General features: G+C 37.1%; 2 protein-coding genes across 3 annotated transcripts in view; one reads left to right on the forward strand and one right to left on the reverse strand.

Moving 5' to 3' along the window:
* The window catches only part of arhgef49 (Rho guanine nucleotide exchange factor 49), a 50,636-nt gene extending 38,980 nt beyond the window's left edge, over positions 1–11,656 (reverse strand). Inside the window, exon 1 of one of the 2 annotated variants that reach the window (XM_079822578.1) lies at positions 11,577–11,656. The gene's annotated coding sequence lies outside the window, so the exon portion shown is untranslated. The remainder of the gene's footprint in view (positions 1–11,576) is intronic. The other variant, XM_079822576.1, reaches the window with a different exon arrangement.
* A 472-nt stretch (positions 11,657–12,128) lies between these two features.
* On the forward strand, positions 12,129–19,413 carry eaf2 (ELL associated factor 2). Its single transcript, XM_079821096.1, has 6 exons — positions 12,129–12,348; positions 12,852–12,946; positions 13,041–13,177; positions 13,293–13,456; positions 18,108–18,335; positions 18,421–19,413. Exons 1-6 carry the CDS (start codon positions 12,246–12,248, stop codon positions 18,468–18,470), a joined length of 777 nt encoding a protein of 258 aa, XP_079677222.1. The 5' UTR covers positions 12,129–12,245; the 3' UTR covers positions 18,471–19,413.
* Positions 19,414–19,733: the final 320 nt, after the last annotated feature.

The raw sequence follows: 19,733 nt of genomic DNA on the forward strand, positions 1-19,733 counted from the left end.
AGAGTGATTGAGATATAGATGATAATCAAAACCAAGCAGATGTCTTCAATTGAGCCAGGAACTGTGTGGAGAGGGGGTGGCACGAAGCAGCTCATTTGCATTTAAAGACACATGCACGAAAACAGCCTGTTGCTTGTCTGTAGTCAGAAATGGTTATTTACAACATGGATTTATAAATTATCTGTGAGGTATTACAAACTGAAGCTTCACAGACACATTCTGGGGACACCTGAGACTTAAATTACATCTTGTAAAAATTGGTATAATAGGTCCCCTTTAAAGTTTTATTGGAAATTATGCAAAATAAAAAATATTCTGTTCAACATTATTATTATTGTTCAATAAAGTCTAATTAGTTAACATTATATAATCGATTAACTAACATGAAATAATAATGAGCAATACATTTGTAACAGTATTAATTAATCTTTGTTAATAAAAATACAGATGTTCATTGTTTGTTCATGTTAGTTCACAGTGCATTAGCTACTATTAAAATACAACTGTTCATTTTAATAATGCATTGGTAAATGTTGAAATTAACCTTAACTACGATTAATACATGCTGTAGTTGTTGCTGTAAGGGTTGTTCATGTTAACTAAAGTAGTTAACTAATGTTATCTAATTGTAAAGTGTTACCAATATTATTTAGTAAGATTTTTTAAACAAACATAAACATTTATTTTTTATGATGGAAGTAGGTCTGGAACAAGAGTGAAACAATAAAAATGTATACATTTTGATATATAAAATAGCAATACTGTGAAATATTATTATAATTAAAAAAAATATATTTTCTATTTTAATATATTTTATTATATAATTATTGCTGTGATGGCAGCTGAATTTTCAGCATCATTACTCCAGTCTTCAGTGTCACATGATCCTTCAGAAATCATTCTAATATGCTGATTTGATGCTAAAGAAACATTTCTGATTTATTATTATCAAAACAGTTGAAAACAGTTGCTACTTAATATTTTGTGGAAACCATTATACATTTGTTTAAGATTATTTAATGAATAGATGAGCAAAATGAGCAGCATTTATTTGAAATAGAATCTTTGTAACATTATAAATGTCTTTACTGTTGTCACTGCTGAATAAAATTCTTAATTTCTTTAAAAAAAATAATGAGCCCTTTTGAACAGTATTGTATTTATATATATTTTTTTAAATCAAAGTTTTAATGTGACCTTCATTTAACAGTTAGTTTTAATACAAATCATCCCACTGGACATGAAAGTGCCTTAAAAGAAACATCAATTTAAAGCCAAGTGAATTAAGCATTTTTTAAACGGACAAATGCACCAAATAGATCCAGATTTTGAATAGACAGCGTTTGTTGCTGTGTCTGGCAGAGTGGAACCATTAAAGAGATTGATGGGCCTCAGGGTTTATAGAGAGAGAGTCTCAAGCTGGTGGCCGTGACACTCAAGATGCAGAGCGGCCACAGAGCAGCGGCCGTCACCCTGCCCAAAGACTCACTCCACCATTCCTAATTTATGAGGGCTCTACCAAGCCTCAATAATTCATTCACCCAGCTCCACACAGTGATCACTGAAGCACAGACCGCCTTTCACACAAGACCAAAATAAATTAATAAATAAACACAATTCTCTTTCAGACAAGGTTCGCCTCTCTATTATGAGATTTTCTTTCTGCAGCAGAGGGACTATATTTGGTACTGCATATGAATCAGCATCTGACGCACACAAAAAAAGCTGATACGGCATTCACAAAACTGTCAAACCAACAACTGTTAACATGACTAAAAGGGGTTATTAAAACCTCTGTTGAATCATGAGTAGAATAAAAGCAAATAGATTAAAGATTAAATATGCGAAATCTACAAAAAAATCTATTTATTATTGTTTTATGGTGTCAATAAAAAATACCACAATGAATAAACCAAGAATATATTGACCCCTAATGCAAGTTAGTGATGACCCTAAAAAGTAGGCCTAACAGAAGTGAATATCTAATGTCATAAAAATGTATTAGCTAAAGGACTCTATATCCTATATTTGGCACCATTATGGGACACAATATTGGTATTGAAGGATGGATGGATGTGGGACAATCGATTGTATTGTACCATGAGAAAAGGACTCACATAAAACACTGACACAAATACAGAGAGAGGACAGTTGGGTCTAACACACTGACACGCATATGGTGCATGTGAACATCGTCAACAAACTAAACAAAGAAACTGTATGGGATGTGCATATATAATGTATCAGATGTAGGTCAATGCTCGGCTATGCTCCTGTGTGCGGTACGTAACTCATATATATGCATATGTTTAATATGCTATACTGAGGTGGTGGTTGGTACTGGCATCACTTCCTATATTACTCTGAGCCTGGGAAACGGCATGGGAACTGTCCCACATTCCTCCGATGAGTCACGACTGGGGACTGCAAACGTGTATAGCAGGAACGTATTGTTATTAGTGCATGGGACCATTTCAATGAGACTACAAGGTATTGACTCAACTGTATTCAATGAAGCTGCTACATATACCAATATGTGTGCAGTGTGTGAGTGGAAAGTTTGATTAGTCCATTGGCGCAGACAGTCTATGTCAATGTTTATATAACCATAACCAGCCCACATTCTCACAGACAGGTTCGGATGGTTCTCCCTATTTGTAAACAGGTCTCTGATTAAATGCATGGAGAAAGTCAAAACATTCTGCAGCTTTTAGAGGTGTACTTTCTAATGAATGGACTAATAAAATTGGCAAAAAATACACGGACTAAATACTGGATCCAAGCCATAGATAATACAGACTAATAGGGCATTTCACACTGCGCTTAACCCTGGGTTATCGCGTTCTAAACACCGCTTTTAACCCCGGGTAAAGGAACGTTTCACACTTGTAATTTAGAAGGGGGGTTAGCACTGATTTTTACCCGTGGTTCCCGCATTGCGTTGCTAAACTTGAGGGCTTTTCAATTTTTTTTATTTGAAATAGTTAACGTATAAAAGGTAAGAATGAAACCGTCTCTTCTTCACTCAAATTGTCGTGTTTTCTGTCAGCATTTGACATTTTTCCTCTCAAAAGCTGAATTTACTGTTTAGTGTTTATACAAAATGTGCAGTTTTTCCGTGACTGTCCAAAGCAGAAAATATGTACGCGATTGGTTGTCTGTTGCTAAGCGTCCAGCTTTAACATTCTAACACGGCATCGTTTTACATTGTACAGGTTTGGCACCACAATGCGGGGTTAACACTGCAGAATTGGTGCAAACCCTGCTCCAGAGGTTTCATAACCCGGGTAAAAAGCGACACTAACCCCACTTCTAAATACAAGTGTTAAAAGCGCTCTGGGTTAAAAGCGCTCATCCAATCAATGACACTGTCACCGCATATATGAAAATAAGAACGACATTAACCCTGGATTTAGAAATGTACAGTGTGAAATGTCAGCTTATGAATAACTAGTAATTATGAGCAGTGTGAAACGTGTAGCAGGATAACCCAGGATTCTGTTTACCCGGGGTTTAGAATGACCAAGTGTTACAGGTGTGAAAAACCCTGATGAGTGCTTAACAACTTAGCGCAACTACCCAGAATACCCTAGAAATGACCCAGAACACCCTATCAACCACCCAGAATGCCATAGAAATGACCCAGAAAACCCTGGCAATGCCCTAGCAACCACCCACAACACTCTAGTAATAACCCAGAAAACCATAGTAAGTTCCAACCACCCATCCTAGAACATTCTAGAAATGACCCAGAACACAGCAGCAGTCCCCTCGCATCCACCCAGAGCACATTGGCATCATGAAGGTGAGTTTTCTTCTTAAAAGATCCAAATATACTCAAACATTGTTACATGCTATACAAAAGGATGTTACACAAAAAACAATAATGTAATCTGCACATTCCAGTAAATGTCATCACTTTCAGATTTACCACATTCAATATTACCCAAATTATGTTTTTATAGTTTATTCACAATCAAATTAGAATTTGTCTTTTATGCATGGGGAAACTGCACGGTCTGCACACAAAATCCTTGTACACCGTCCAAACAAAACATCACAGCTCACATTAATTTTGCACAGCATAAACAGTGTTTTTCGCTCCTAATATAAGGCTGTTTGTCCTCCGGGGCTCTGCACAACAGTAAACTCATTTCACAATGTTGCTTGTTTACTTCAATTAAATTGTTTTAATATTAATGCATTTATTTAGATTTTATAGTTTAAGAAACTTTAGAAGTTAAATCTTTGTGTAAAAGTCTCTTTAAAACCTTTTTAAATGAGGGTGACATTGTCGTCATCGGCTTGCCTTGAAAGAGTCAAGATATTTAATAGCAATGTAATGACTACTAATCATTACAATTGCTTTTTGTAAATGGCTTCATCCATTTTCAGGAAGTGCGTGGTACCTGGAAATGGCCCATATTTGGTCAGAATGGTTCTTATTAATTGATTTAATTGAATTAATAGGGCGTTGATTCAAAGTCAACTTTATGTAAAACAGGAGGAAGAGCTGAACTCCTCAATGGCATCGGTATTTACACAACAAAAGGGGTCTTAACAAGCCCTTTCAGCATATATGAAGCACCGGTACTATTATGATGCAGAATATTCAAAGCATTTGCTGAACGCTATGCAGATGAGGCCCGGCAACAGCCATGGATGATTTTGCGACCAACAATGTGGCCATTTCATCTCTGAAAATTAAGGCTTTATTTTCATCAGCCTTGATGTAGAGAGAATATAAAACTGCACATTGAATGCATTACTAACCCCTTGATGGCCTTCGGTTTATCAAAACAACTATGAAAAAACACAGATTTGATTCAAGACATCCAGGTGACTGTGATATTGTAAAAAAAACAACTAAAAGAAACCGCAGTCTGTCTAAATAAGATGTACTGCATGCCTCCGCTGATACAGTAAACTGAGATACATATAAAAGGTTTCACTGTAAAAAAAAAAAGGCATAACGATTTCTCTCCAAACTTCTCCAATCATTTAGACTGCTTAAAGGGATAGTTCACCCAAAAACGAAATTGTTATGTTTATCTGCTTACCCCCATGGCATCCAAGATGTAGGTGTCTTTGTTTCTTCAGTAGAACACAAATTAAGATTTTTTAACTCCAACCGTTGCAGTGTGATAGTCGTATAATGCATGTCAATGGGGATATTTTAGACTATGAGAGCAATGAGAGTAAAAACACATAGACATATGAATCCTTATTAAAAACATGCAGCTCGTGGGGACACATTGATGTCTTAAGACATGAAACGATCGGTTTCTGCGAGAAACCGAACAGTATTTGTTATTTTTTTACCTCTTATCAGACAAATGTCATCTAGTTTTCCCAGCGACATAACTTCCGGCGAATAAGGTCAAAATACTAGCACGATCAAAGATATATATACGTAGATGCCTCATTCGACCTATCCGCGCCGGCACTAATGAGGAATCTATGTATATATCTATGATCGCGCTGGTATTTTGCATGTATTTTGACCTTATTTGCTGGAAGTGATGGCGCGGGGACGGCTGATGCAAAGCCAAAAAAAAATTAAATACATTTTTAAATATGGATATTTTTCTTACACAAACGCATCGATTCGGCCTTTATTAACACCCCGGAGCCGCGTGGAGCACGTTATTTGACGGACAGATGCATTTTTTATGGACTTCAAAAACAGAGCAACTATTACTGCTATTTGCTTGGATTAGCCAGAACATTTTTAATATAACTCAGATTAGATTTTATTCGTCTGAAAGAAGAATGTCATATACACCTCGGATGACTTGAGAGTGAGTAAATCATGGGCTAATTTTCATTTTTGGGTGAACTATCCCTTTAAACCCGTCCCTGCAAGCTCATGTTAATCTGCCTCAATTTCTGAACGCAACGCTCACATCTCAAAATCCAATCAATAACCGATGCATATAGAACTATGTTCCACCCATTTACTTTTTTCGATATGGAAGAAAAGATCTTTAACATCAGCTATGAACAGTAAAAGCAAAAAGCCTATTAAGTGCTGATATTATAATTTTATATAAAATTACATCTGAGCAGAGCAGTTGTGCATAATGCACTTTGGACTCAACAGTGAATAAAGCCTATTACCTTCCTGACATTTTGCAAATTTAAAATTAAATTGTGCCTCAAGGTTATTTAAATTCTTGAATTACAACAGGCATTTTCAATTCAAAAAAATTCAAATTACATTTTCAAAATCAAATAAAACATCCCGACACATATTGGTCCTTCCTACTGATAAGGTGACCTAGTTTATCAAAACGATACAAACACACCAAAGGGCATTATCGTAGAGCCGCAGAATGAGATGTATTGTGTCAGAGCTATGTACAGCACAAGAGGAGGACCAATTTGGCCCCTTTGCATTATAGCAAACTTGACTCATTTGTCATGAGCCTCAGATGAAAAACTGTAAAACTAATTATGCTGATGATGTCATCATCACCCTCATCATCATGATGCTTTAGTCATCATCATGCTCTGCCTAAATTCCATCATCATAACATTACAATGTCATGTGGTATTGTAGTTGTGAAACTGTTTTAGTAGCATTTCTGATTATTCCGTCTCTTGAGATAAAGCGACATGCCACGTATCAAGGGCAAGGCCAGACTGATATGATACGTTCTTTCGGCAGTGGCAAATCTTCCAGAGATCCACACTTGACTTTAGGCAAAACAAACAGTAGCTATAAAATGTAATTTGCATCTAAGCAACATACGGTTATAGAACATTAAGAGTTTGTATAAATAAAACACTCAAAGTATATGTAATCTACATGAGATATGCAAATGAGCTCAGAGTGAGCTCATCTGTCCTTGCAGCTCTCGCTCTCCTGCCACGTTTTCTGCTAGTGAAAACGATACATGTCAAGGTCATTTAATGTGTTTTTAGTAGTGGTGGGCATAGATACATTTTTTTTAATCTAGATTAATCTCACTGTAATCTTGGAATTAATCTAGATTAAAATGGCTCATTTGAATTCTGAATGATTCTGAGGCATTCAGAATATGTGTGCTCGTAAGTGATCGTTTGTCTTTTTGTAGTTTGAATGATAAATAACTTCTGTCCCTTTAAGACCTGACGCACGCATGGATCCCACTGTTCCTGTGAGCTGGTTACGACTGTGTTTACGTTAAAACTCACCAAGATGGGCATTGAGACATTCTTGAGTGTATTTGACCATTAATAAACTGGAAAAAGGAGCTCATTTTTGCACCTGTATGTATGAGGCGGCTTTATTGTGGTATGTGTGTGTGCGCTTCAGATGCCAGCGCGAAAATCTGCGGGAATTAGTAGAATTAATGTTATGTGCAACCCCGAGCAAAATTCAGACCGGTCATACCAATACTAACACGCTAAAGAAAACTCCAGCAGAACACGCGTTTGCAATGTTCAGAGGATTAAACGGACTGAATGAGAGGAGGCGGGTGCATGTCAACTCGCTGTCGGTCGGAGAGAAGACGAGAGCGCAGCTGATATAGAAAATGAGTATCGTATCGTTTCAGATATTTCAGTATCGATACATAGCGAAATATGGATATTTTTGACGACTAAAATATCAAGGTGAAAGTCATCGTAGCTTGAGTAGTATAGACCCAGCTCCCAACCCAACTTTGAGAATAGATTAACGCCGATATTTTTTAACGCCCGATAAGAGTCTCACGTTAACGCAGCACGTTAATGCCGATAACAGCCCACCACTCGTTTTTAGTTAATGTAATCTATAGCTAAACACAATTTAGTTTAGGTTTTGTTTTATATACAAAACTAAAATAGGCAAATGTGCTTTCTTTATTATTTGGATCTTATTTGTCTCACTAGCCTCCTTTGGGGGGAGCTAGAATTTTTGTTTAAAGGCCCAATATATACGATTTTTGTTATATATTTTGTTGACTTGTGTACTTACATTATCCCAAATGTTTCCAAGAATGTTTAAATCCAGAGAAATAAGTAATGTAATTTTAACCAGGACATGGAACGTGACATCATACCCTCATTACCCTCGATTTCCGGTTTTATTCTGTAGAAACCATGGAAACACCAAAGACGCTTAAATATATTTTATGTTTTATTAAACAAGGAAACAACTGTTGGGAGATACTTATTGACAGAAAACAAATTATTGTGCTTGTCTCTCAATAGCAAGCGCTTCAGCGACCTTGTTCAGCTCCCACAACACTCGGCCCTGCTCAGCTTCATACTACAGTAATGTTAATAAATCTTATCAATGAACATGATTTCTGCCCGCGTCCTGTCCCAATTCTTTTCCACCGGCTGTGAGATGAAGACTACAACTCCCAAGATTCCGCGCTCAATCTTGGCGTCATCAAGCTACGCCTTTGTTTTGAATAGGCGGCCTCTAGCGGCGAAAACTACATAGTGTGCCTTTAATCCCAAATGATGTATAGTGACATGACCAAACAATCTTTTTAACCCTGCTAAATTGCAGTAATGCACCGAAATTTCAGCAACTGAAACTATTCCATCGAGATAGCAACAACAACAACAACAACAACAACAAAACATTATAATAATTTAAGCAGTCGGGCCAAAATTATCGTCCAAAACAGTTGGCGTTTCTCCACATGTCCGTGTCTATTTTGTGCAGACAATGTGGATATGCTACAACAGGTATTCATGTCAGAAGTGCAGACACATTTCGCCATGACCTAAAGAAATTGTTGCTAGAGTAGCAATATGTCAAATTTGTTTGGCTGATATATTGAGTCGTGGCTTATTGCCAAAAAACGTAACTATGACTGGTTTATCATCCGTGAACACAACACCCTGAACAGCATATAGAGACTTGATTTTAGGCTAAATTAAGCCTTTAGGCTGTGTTTCTGTAAAAACGTAATTTTGCTGTGTCACTACTACATAGCAAACGTTTCTTAAACCTTCTCTGCAAGAACAGCTGTTAGCTCTCATTAAAATTATAGACAACTTTATTTGTTCAGTAAGCAACTGAGCAAAGAACAGCAATTCTGTAATGACTCCCCTGATGACCATTACTTAGATAATGCAGTCTGTGTGGACAGGAGTCCTGATCTCAGCCAATCATTTAATGGAGAACAATCATGATCTGTCCACCATTGCTGAGTCTACAATGTATGTGTATAGAGGGGAGTGGGGTAAGATGAGCCAGTGGGTAAATTGACCCACCCCCATTATTTTGGCAACTGTACACTCATTTCTGCCAGACTGTGAAAATGAGAAGCACATGGGAGGAGTGGAAGGAACACATTTACTTTAAAAACTGTCAAAGTAAAATTTAAGCACAACAGATGTAATGGCTGTTGCATCAAAGCAAATTTGTCCAGGTCTAAAATATTTATGATCCATATCAGGGATTTAGCAATATATAAAACCACACAAATCATTTAGCTAATTAGCCTGAATTGGTAAGCTAGCTAGTTTTATCCAAAATGGCAGCTATGGGGCAAAGTGATCCAAATGATGTGGGGTAAATTGAGCCAGCGTTTTAACTTACCCCACCATAAGGCACTGTAATTAAAGGAACTGTATGTAGGATTGTGGCCAAAACTGGTACTGCAATCACTTTCAAATTAAGTGTATCCCCTCTCGCCCTCCCCCCTGACGCAAGGTTGCCAGATATGCTGCAGGATCCAGCAGGAACGTAGGCTGCTACAAGTGTGTAGCTGCAGCTGTGGTAACTAGAGCAGAGCTGGCAACCCGGAATGCCGAAACACTACTGACTTCGTGATTGGTAGACAGGTGGAGGGTGGCGCTTCAGGCCAAAACACAACATATCAACATCAACATCGGTTGAGGGCTGCAACCTCACTTTTAAATGACAATATCCTGGCCGGACAACTGTTGTCAGTGATATAAGTATTTGAAATTAACATGATTTCTTAATGTCTAGAGACATATCAGGGCCATTTTATTATTAATTGAAATACATTTCTTACATACAGTTCCTCTAAGTTAAATCTCTAAAGTATAAACTGGTACAATTTTGATGCAATGTTACACAACTGGTTTAGTTTATCATTTTCTTTAAAAAAATGTTTTTGAGTTTATTTGATAGGAACGATGTACAAGTAGCCTACACCAAATCCTTCTCTGATAAGACCCAGAAGATGCTTAATAATCATAATATCTTTCCACCTGTAGTCCCATAATGGCCTAACATGTTCAACATTGCAGAAAAACTACCATGCCAAGAACCTTTTGACTAAAGTTGATTAGTTTTATTTAATTTTACTCAACAAACTCAGTTTAGTCTGTTTTGGGGACGGTTCTAACTTTAGTGTTCAACATATTGTTTCAGAAATGCAACCAATTAAAGATATTGAAATTTCAACTTAATTTTGGTTGGTTGGATGAATGTTGTTTAAGTTAGCTTTACAAACATAAATATGACTATTTGTAAAAGAAAATTTGACGAGGGTGTTTTTTAAAGAGGTAAATTATCTTTACACTTTCACATAGGTTTGATTCAGATTCAATTAGAAGATCGGTTTACACCCAGATGGTGCAACTTACCCATTGACTCGGATCAACTTACCCTAACATGGGGTAAATTGAGCCAGAGGAACGCCCTTTTTATAAGCAGCCATATTTTTAGAACCCACTGTCATAGATGATCATTTCTGATCATTTAAAATGATAGCAAAAATCACATTTTCTCTTATCTTGAGGACCATGTAAGTAAAAAATGGCTTATCTTACCCCACTCTCCCCTATCACCTGGCAGTGGCCAACACTTGAAGAGAAAATTATTTTATTGTGCACTTTTTTACCACAATTTTCTTTCATTAAGAATGATCTATTTCTACGAGTTACAAAGAGCTGTCAAAAATATGACCTTTTTGCATGATCAATGCCACCTATAAAAACCTGCGAGCTGCAGAATTTAAAGTAGCCTATTTGTTAATTTAACATCATAATTTCTTTATTTTAAAAAATCTTTGTTTCAAAATCATTACATTTCAGGTTTAAATAAACTATGTTAAATCCCTGATTCTCAAACTTTTGGATCATCATCCAAATATACACAGTTAAATGAATGTGTAGTGCATTCTCAGCATATCATCAGGTCATGAAAACAAATGCAGAACAGCCAAATAATCTAATAATGACAAATTTCCAGAGCGAAGACAGTCACCCAGCAACCTGCTAACCAACTCACACCAATCGCATGCTTCTACTGCCCCAATCTCAATCTCTATTGACTTTTTATGATCACGCATGTAACTTCAGTATTCCCGATTCATAGACTTTATGGTTACTTACTTTATGTCAGTTTATTAATGGCACCCTATAGTAACGCTGCTGCTTTAATTACCCACTATGAGGTAACGTATGAAATTAAAGCCGAAGACTCGCAGAAGCTGACTAAACTGAAGGACGCTTGTTGAATTGGAAACCTCGCTCAAAACGTGAAAACGCGACAGTCCGTTCATTTAATCTGCGCTGTTATATTTAATAAACGCCGTGAGTCACATTCACATCCGACTCATTAATATCCAGATAACTACAGGACCAATGACAGTTCAATGGATGCCCATACTTACATTACGCGCGAGTCAGTTGTTTTCCTAGAGACGACGCGTCGAGGACACATGCTGTTGGAAAATGAACCGGCTATAGTGTCGACCTCCAAATAAGCTACTGAAAGGAAATCAAATAACACAATTATATTAAACCACGTAAATTACGTAATCGCACCTTCATGCTGTACCATAATCAAAAGGAAGTCTATTATTATAATATAATTATAATTTAATATAATTGATAAGGCATTAGGAATTTATCACGCTCTTATCCAAGTACCAGCTTTGAACATACCTTCAAAAATATTTATTTTGGACTTAAACTACGGTTCAATATGCCATACTTATTCATATAATTATTTTATGTTACTATTGCACATTTTTGTTCAGCCTGTGTGACAAAAAAGAGACAATTTTCTTATAGAGCACTAGAGGGCGCTCATGCGGTAGTAGGGTAAAAAAAGACACTTCCGTCTGACGTTGCGTTAGCGTTGACTGACAGTTTTCTTATCCAATTACAGTGAAGAAGAACTCCAATGAGGCGTAACCAAGAGCAGAAACGCAGCCAATCACAGCGTTGCAAGCGCAAGCAGCGGGTCCAGAAGTGAGGTGTCTATTTCTGCCTTAGATGGTATCGAATCAAGTAGAAAGTTGAAAACTGCTAATATATGGTTGAAAATTGTGATTAGAATGAATGGAACAGCATATTCAAACTTTGACAGTCAAGAGCACGTTCTCAAACTAGGCGAAACTTTTGAGAAACAACCCAAAAGTGCATTCCACACGGTACGATGTAAGTTGTATCTTTTACATTGTTATCTGTATATTAGAATATTAATATAAACGTATTTTTAGAAAACATATTTTGAAAAAGAAAAGGAGCTGTTTTGTACGTTGATACTGAAACCATGCGTTGTTTTTAAACAAAACGCACAGGCATATGAGAAGGCAGCTATGTGCTTTTCCACCTTGCTGTATAAAAATCAGCTTTGTATGTAATGTTGTTAGGGGATTATAAAAAAAAAAGCATCTGTATTTGTGCTTATAATGGAAACATCCTAAACGAACACTATTTTCTCTCGGCTGAGAATCTGTGGTTTAAAAGTAAATCTTGTGCAACGTTTAATTCATGAGGTATTAATGACTTTACATTATAATAGAACACACGCGCCCTCTGTAGGTTCAACATTAGTACTGCACTACTTAAGTCTGCACTACTATTAGTACTGCACTACTTAAGTCTGCAATTGCTCATCTGATTGTTGTGAAATATTAATGTTTTCTTCCTGTACATAGATGATTTCAAACCAGCCTCCATAGACACGACATGTGAGGGGGAGCTGGAAGTGGGCAAAGGAGAGCAAGTTACAATCACACTACCAAACTTGGAGGTAGGTTTGATAATCTTATTCTGCAAAGCAGTTCTTTTATGTAGCACGGATGATTTAGCAGCTGAATCTTTTTCTCTCTCATCAAACTTTACAGGGATCCACAGCACCTGTTACCGTGTTTAAAGGTTCCAAAAGACCTTATATGAAAGAATGTATTCTCATTGTTAACCATGACACAGGAGAGTATCGCCTGGAGAAACTCAACAGTAACATTGCGGTCAAGAAGACCAGGTAATAACAACACTTTTGTGTTCCGAGTCATATGGATTTATAACTTATTTCTTGATATATTTCTTTTAAAACTTATGTTAAGTAAATAAAGTGTTATTTTCTCCTTTCCTTGTAGGGCTGAGGGAAGCAGTAAGATTCAGTCACGGCTGGAGCAGCAAACCAGCAGACTCAGTCAGCAGATGAAGACAGGCAGTGGAAGCAAGGCTCCATCCAGTAGCAAGAGCTCTCCCCCCAAGGAGAAAATGTCTCCATCATCTCCCATGGATGATATTGAGCGAGGTAATGTCTTGCTAAAACCTGCATGGAAAGAATAGGAAACAAGGTTTTTGTTTAGATTAAGTATTACAATCAGCAGGACACCAGCTTGATGAACCAAAAACATGAAAATTGAGTAGGGATGTTGATATGACCGATTTGGCTGATACTGATAACCGATAATTCTTTATATTTGAAAGATGATAACCAATATATTGGCCGATTAAAGGGGTGGTAAAACACATTCTTTTGAAGGCTTGACTGTGTTTGTGGGGTGCACTGTAACATGTGTTCATGCTTCGTTTTAAAAAAAATTGCCTTATTTTTCATATATTTGACCTTTATTCTACACTGCTCTGTCCCTCCTTGTAAAACGGTCTGATGCTTTCCGGGTTGTATGAAGCCAGTCCCTCAAAAATACGCAGTGGGCTCTGATTGGTTAGCTGGCCCAGTGTGTTGTGATTCGCTAACCGCAGTGTACGTTTGTCGGAAACGTCACGCCCCTTACCGGAGGCTGTGCTTTGGTCACTCAGTATTAGAAACAACGGCGTCAATAAAACCATATGAGCCCGAATCAGACCCAGAACATTTGAGTGAAGATGATCGAGCAGAACCTGTTCAGTCCTCAAGAGTAAAGACTGCGGATCTATAATGATCGCTACTGAATGGCACTTTAACTTTTGTATTTTTAGAACGATTATAGCCAAATATCTGTCGCAAGAACTAACCCAAAACGAACACTAAGCACTGGCTAAGTTAGCCAAATCACACACAGAACCATGTTTAGCATGCCTGTAGATAAACAATACATAAAAGCTCTAATCAAAGAATCATTTACACTAATGTCAGGTTCGCTGTTGAGATTTTAACGTTAGTGTTTGTAACGTTAGGTGTTCGTCGGATAACGTTAAGTATGAATGAGCATTTAACAGACTGGTTTGCAGAACAGCGTTGTCATCTGTTTACTTCCTTGCTACAACCTATTACAGGAAAACACATCGATGAAAAATAAATCAGACTTACAGGTTGTGGCCCGTAAACAGCTTTTGTTTGTAAATCCAGCTTTCAGGACAAGCCGTGGTGCATATCCTGCATTGAACTCGCGAAGTTTGTGGAAGTTTTTGTTGTCCTCCGTGAAATGTGCAGTGCGCGCGTCGTGCATCCACGCACCGGCAGTGTATTTTTCACGCAGCTGACGTTGTGCAAATCTGGCATTGAAATCGCGAAGACGGTGGATGTTTTCCTCTGTTAGATGTGCTGCAGGGAGCCCTGCGCGCGCCTGATTCCCCGCTTACTCAAACACACGTGCATATAACATGCTGTAAGTTAAACGCTCTGCAACGCACCCCCGTCCCAAGGAAGGCTGAACAGAGCAAGTACCCCAGACCTGCAATCCGGATGAAAATAACAGCGTTTCCTCGGCATCGCGGCACCAACACTCCAGCCTAACTATACCACAACAGCGCCGCGATACAAAATGGCCTCACCCTCCCTTATTTAATATTCTCGGAGGAGGGGTTTATGTAAATATTGAGCCTGTTGATGTCACCAACCCTGGAGGAATGTGTGTAGTCGCCTGCTGGCCGTTTGCTGTAGTTCTTAGAAACTGATTTCTTTAAAAGCAAATATCTCCCTTTGCTTTAAACTTTGAACGTTGTAACTTTGCAGATGTTGTTTATGCTCAAGCAGCAACATTACACGTTAGCTAAAGTTAGAATAGTGAAATCGTGGTTTACCACCCCTTTAAATGTAAATCCACATTTTTAAGAGCCTGATTACAGGCTCTTCAAAAATGAAAATAGAGTTAAGAGCAACATGTGCAGTGCAAAAGTCTCACCATTAAAAGCCATATCCCAAGCACACAATTATAATGTTCTCATTACAGTCATTACAATTACAGTCTTGCGCTGCACATGTTGCTCTTAACTGTATTTTCCTTTTTGAAGTGATTCCAATCATATTTCAAGCAATTCAAAACCATCATGGTGAATAGTGCGCATCTGAAGTGTCTCAGCTGAAGGAAAAAATCCATTATTTATCAGCTAAATTTTCTTATCGGGCCAATAACGATAACATTAAAAATTAACATATATCGGCCAATACCGATATGGTGGCCGATATATTGTGCATCCCTAAAATTAAGATATACACTACTAGGTGTGTAACTGTACACGTATTCGTATTGAACCGTTTCGGTACAGGGCTTTCGTTATGGTGCGCGCGTGTACCGAACGGTTATGAATGCAATCTTTAACAGTTAACAGTCGGCTTGTTTTAAGCGCGGAACACACGTCAATCCGAGTTTCCACACGAACATATTGAGTATTCAGTCCATTTTATCACGAAATTCAAACAATAAATGTGGTTTTAACGCTCTTTAATGTGACGTGACTGATAGACGCGTATCAGTTCAACTTCAAGTGGTAGCGCGCAAGTGAATGTGATCATCTCTTCCTAAAGAATAAACATAAATTAATATCTCCTAAGTTATGTTGAGAATACATTACAACTTACTTGAATGTATCATATGTCGTGTAATCGCTCCATCTGTGTTTCAACCGCGGAAAGACAATAAAACAGCTTGTAAACAATGTCATGTAGAATCACGTTTACCTCAGAAGTCATTCAGTGTCCACAGCTGTTAGCTCACTAGAGAAATCAACTCTTTCACTGAATACATGCACTATATTAGCCTACATATTCATTATATTAGCCTATATATATTCATTATACTACTTAGCCTGTTAGTGTCTTGTTTATTTAATGTATGTTTAAATAAACTTGTCATGAAAATTACAGCCACTAAATGATTATATTTCATCAACGAATTTAATGCAAAAACTGCCTTATGTGAAGCTTATGAGTGTTGATTATTATATCTAAAAATAAATAGCAGCTGAATTTAGGCTAATAGTTTGGGCTCTGTTGTTAATCTTTAATAGCAATATGTAAGTAAGAGCTTCCTTCAGCATTATCTTTAAGAAACTTTTAGTTATAACTGAATTTACAGACACTTTTTTTTTCTTCATTAAACCACTGTTGAATATAAATGAATAAAAAGCAATTTTGTAAAACTGCTGTACCGAATCCGTACCGAACCGTGACTTCAAAACCGAGGTACGTACCGGACCGTCAGTTTTGTGTACCGTTACACGCCTACTGTTCAAAAGTTTGGGGTCATTAAGAATTGTTAAAGAAATTAACACTTTTATTCAGCTGGGGCACTTTAAAATTATTAATAGTGACAGTAATGGTTTTCACATTATTAAATAAAACATTTAAAATAAATTCTGTTCTTTCAAACGTTCTATTAATCAAACTGGCAAATTGTATTATGATTTCCACAAAAATGAAAATTCTTTCATTAATTACTCAACCTCATGTTCTTACAAACTCGTAAGACTTTCGTCCATTTTCAGTACACAAATGAAGATATTTTTGATGAAAGAGCAGAGCTTTTGAGAGCTTTTTTTCCATAGACATCTATGCAACTGACAAGAGATGGGCGGCATTATAGTGATAACAGAAAAATGGTTTAATGATGCAAACGGTTAATCTCAGCTGTACATCAGCTCTGAAAGAAAATATTGTCATTAGCTGGGTTTCCATCCAAATGTGAAGCAAATCTTTTCAAAGTTCTCAAAAAACAAAAAACAAATACGAATTAGGTGCGTTTCCATCACGTTGTTTGAGCGGATGACGGTGGTATTGGTAACCTAGTAACCAACAGTAAATAAAACTCCCTCAGCTTAACCTTAATGTGAAAAACACGTAACGTGGCTTAAGTGGTATTAAAAGGCCAAACTCAGTAAACATCAAACTAATAAAGCATACTATGTATGTACAGTAATGCAGAAGAGTTCAGAATATGAATGCAACATGTTTAATTATGTGTTAAGCGTTTTCCTCCCATAGAAATCCAAGAAAACACTTAAATGAGGCTTGATGGACCAACAGTTATAAAAAGATAAAATACGTTATAGATTATTAATAAAAAACAGGCAGGTTTAGTGATTTACAAAAACCAAATCTGTACTCACACTTAGATTGTTATAAACACAGAGAAAGAACTATTCCAACAAGCTCTCTCACCCTGAACATAAATTTGCGTTCTTTCATATTCTGGGCTCATCTGCTTGTCTGCACATTGTATGCTTTATGAGTATTGTGTTTCCTGAGTTTGGTCTTTTAATGACTTTCTTCGTACAGTAAGCCACGTTAAGCATTTTAGAATGCATTTTCATCCCTCGTTTCTATGCAATACTTCAAAATGCGCATAGAAACAGGGTGATGGAAACATAGATATTGTTCAGCTGAAGTTAGTTCAGTATTAATTCAGTTCTGTTGTAAAGATCATCAATTATTAAATTAGTTCATTGCATCTATAAAGCAGTTCTCCAGAAACAGTGATGTCATCGTACAGCTCAGTTCAGTTCTCATCCAATAGTGCAGTTAAATCAATAATATTGTTGAAATTTGAGTGTCCCCAATTAAGCAAGTCAAAGGCGACAGTGACAAGGAACCCAAACTTGATCAGGTGACAGAATGAGAAAAAAAAACGGTGCGATTATGATTCATGCTTCAGAAATTAGATTGTGGATCAGGAGCATTCAAATATTTCATCCAGGACTTGAATTCTTTTGGGAATCCTTCAAGTTTTCATGTGTTTGTGCAGAGCTCATGGCCGAGGCGCGTGACATGGAGCAGATGAGCAGTGGAGACAGCTCCTCAGATTCCCACAGTTCCTCCTCATCCAGTAGTGGGGACAGTTCCAGCAGCAGCGACTCCGAGGACGAGAGTCGTGCTCCCCCAGCTCCCCCAGCCCCTCCACAGAACACATCTGCTCTCAACACATCTCAAAGCCGCATGGAAGAGAGCAGCGAGCATACCATTGACACACTCAGTGAGTTTCAGGGCTGCTGGGGGATTTTGGTTGGTCTGGCTGTCTCTTTTGTGTGTCTAATATGTTAATATTTGATTTATTCCAGAAAATGATCTCCAGTTGAGTGAGTCTGGAAGTGAAAGTGACGATGACTGACCGCAAAGACGTGTTGGACATCTGATGCTGAAAGAGAGTTAGGTTTTCAGGAAGTACAGTATCTGTTCACTAGTTAAAATTGTATGTGATACCTGAATCCAAATCCCTATCAACTTTTCAGTTATGAAATCTTTTCTTCCCCCTAGTTTCTTAGTAATACTTACATTAGCACAAGCTGTCATTGGACACAAAGCTGTGGGGTTTGCTGTATTAGTAAATTAAGAAAAAAGTATTTATTTTGTTGAGAATGCTACTGCATAGATGTTAGTTTTATAGGAATGTCCTATAGTTGCTTCCTCAGGTTATAGAAATGTATCTATTTCTGAGATAACTGTGTTTAGAAAGATCATCGTGATCATGTTATAATATATATTTTTTGAGGCTTGATATACTCAAGCACATGTGATCCAGCAGAATATTATAAGGAGTCTTAAGGAGCATGAGTGCATTAAGGTGCCAAGCTCAGTCTCAGCAATATCAGATATTTACACATTATCCGACCTGCAATACTTGAATTATTTTTCTTTTTTTTTATGATGATGATGATGATGATGATGATGATGATGATGATTCAAAGACATTTGTTCATAACAAACTGTGCCTTGTATATGAGGTGTATTTTGACTATCCATCCCATTCTCTTGCAATGAAGTTACCCATTTTTTTAAAATTCCTGCTTGGATTCTTTAAGATGTAATCTCCGTTTAGATGTAGAAGCCTATGTGTCGTGTATGTCTTACTGTACGCCTCTGGCAGGCCCAAAAGCAACACTCTTCACTCTTAAAGGATGTCTTTATCCAGCATTTCTTGAGCACTAATTGCAAAATATGACGTGCCATCCTATGTATTATAGCAAGGTTGACTGATGTGGTAAATGTAGTTCTGTGGAAGGTGTTTGATCATTAAAATTGTGTATAGACAAATAAAGTGGTTTTGCTATGTTTATTTGTTGATAGTTTTATCATCTTCATAGAACGCCTTTTTTTTTTAGAATCTGAGCTGCAAAGTTTTAACCTAGATTCATGTTGGCAATGATTAACTTGATCAAGCATTACTCCAATTATATAGTAAACCTTTTTAAACATTATGCAATCATTTTATGTATTTATTTATATGACAAAATCTTTAAAAACAGGCATTGGTTGGTTTCTGAAGCAAAGATCATGTTTTCACTATGGAAATATTTAGGGATTTTGTGCATGTAGCCATCTCTGACATTTAATTTGGCAGGAAACTATACAATATACCTACATTTCAATAAAA

Source organism: Gobio gobio (assembly GCF_949357685.1).
Source record: "Gobio gobio genome assembly, chromosome: 7".
Classification (NCBI taxonomy): domain Eukaryota; kingdom Metazoa; phylum Chordata; class Actinopteri; order Cypriniformes; family Gobionidae; genus Gobio; species Gobio gobio.

Coding starts and splice junctions, on each gene's coding strand:
- eaf2 (XM_079821096.1), top strand. CDS start 12,246: ATGAATGGAACAGCATATTCAAACTTTGACAGTCAAGAGCACGTTCTC. Junction 12,349..12,851: donor TGCATTCCACACGGTACGAT/GTAAGTTGTATC, acceptor TCCTGTACATAG/ATGATTTCAAACCAGCCTCC. Junction 13,178..13,292: donor ATTGCGGTCAAGAAGACCAG/GTAATAACAACA, acceptor CTTTCCTTGTAG/GGCTGAGGGAAGCAGTAAGA.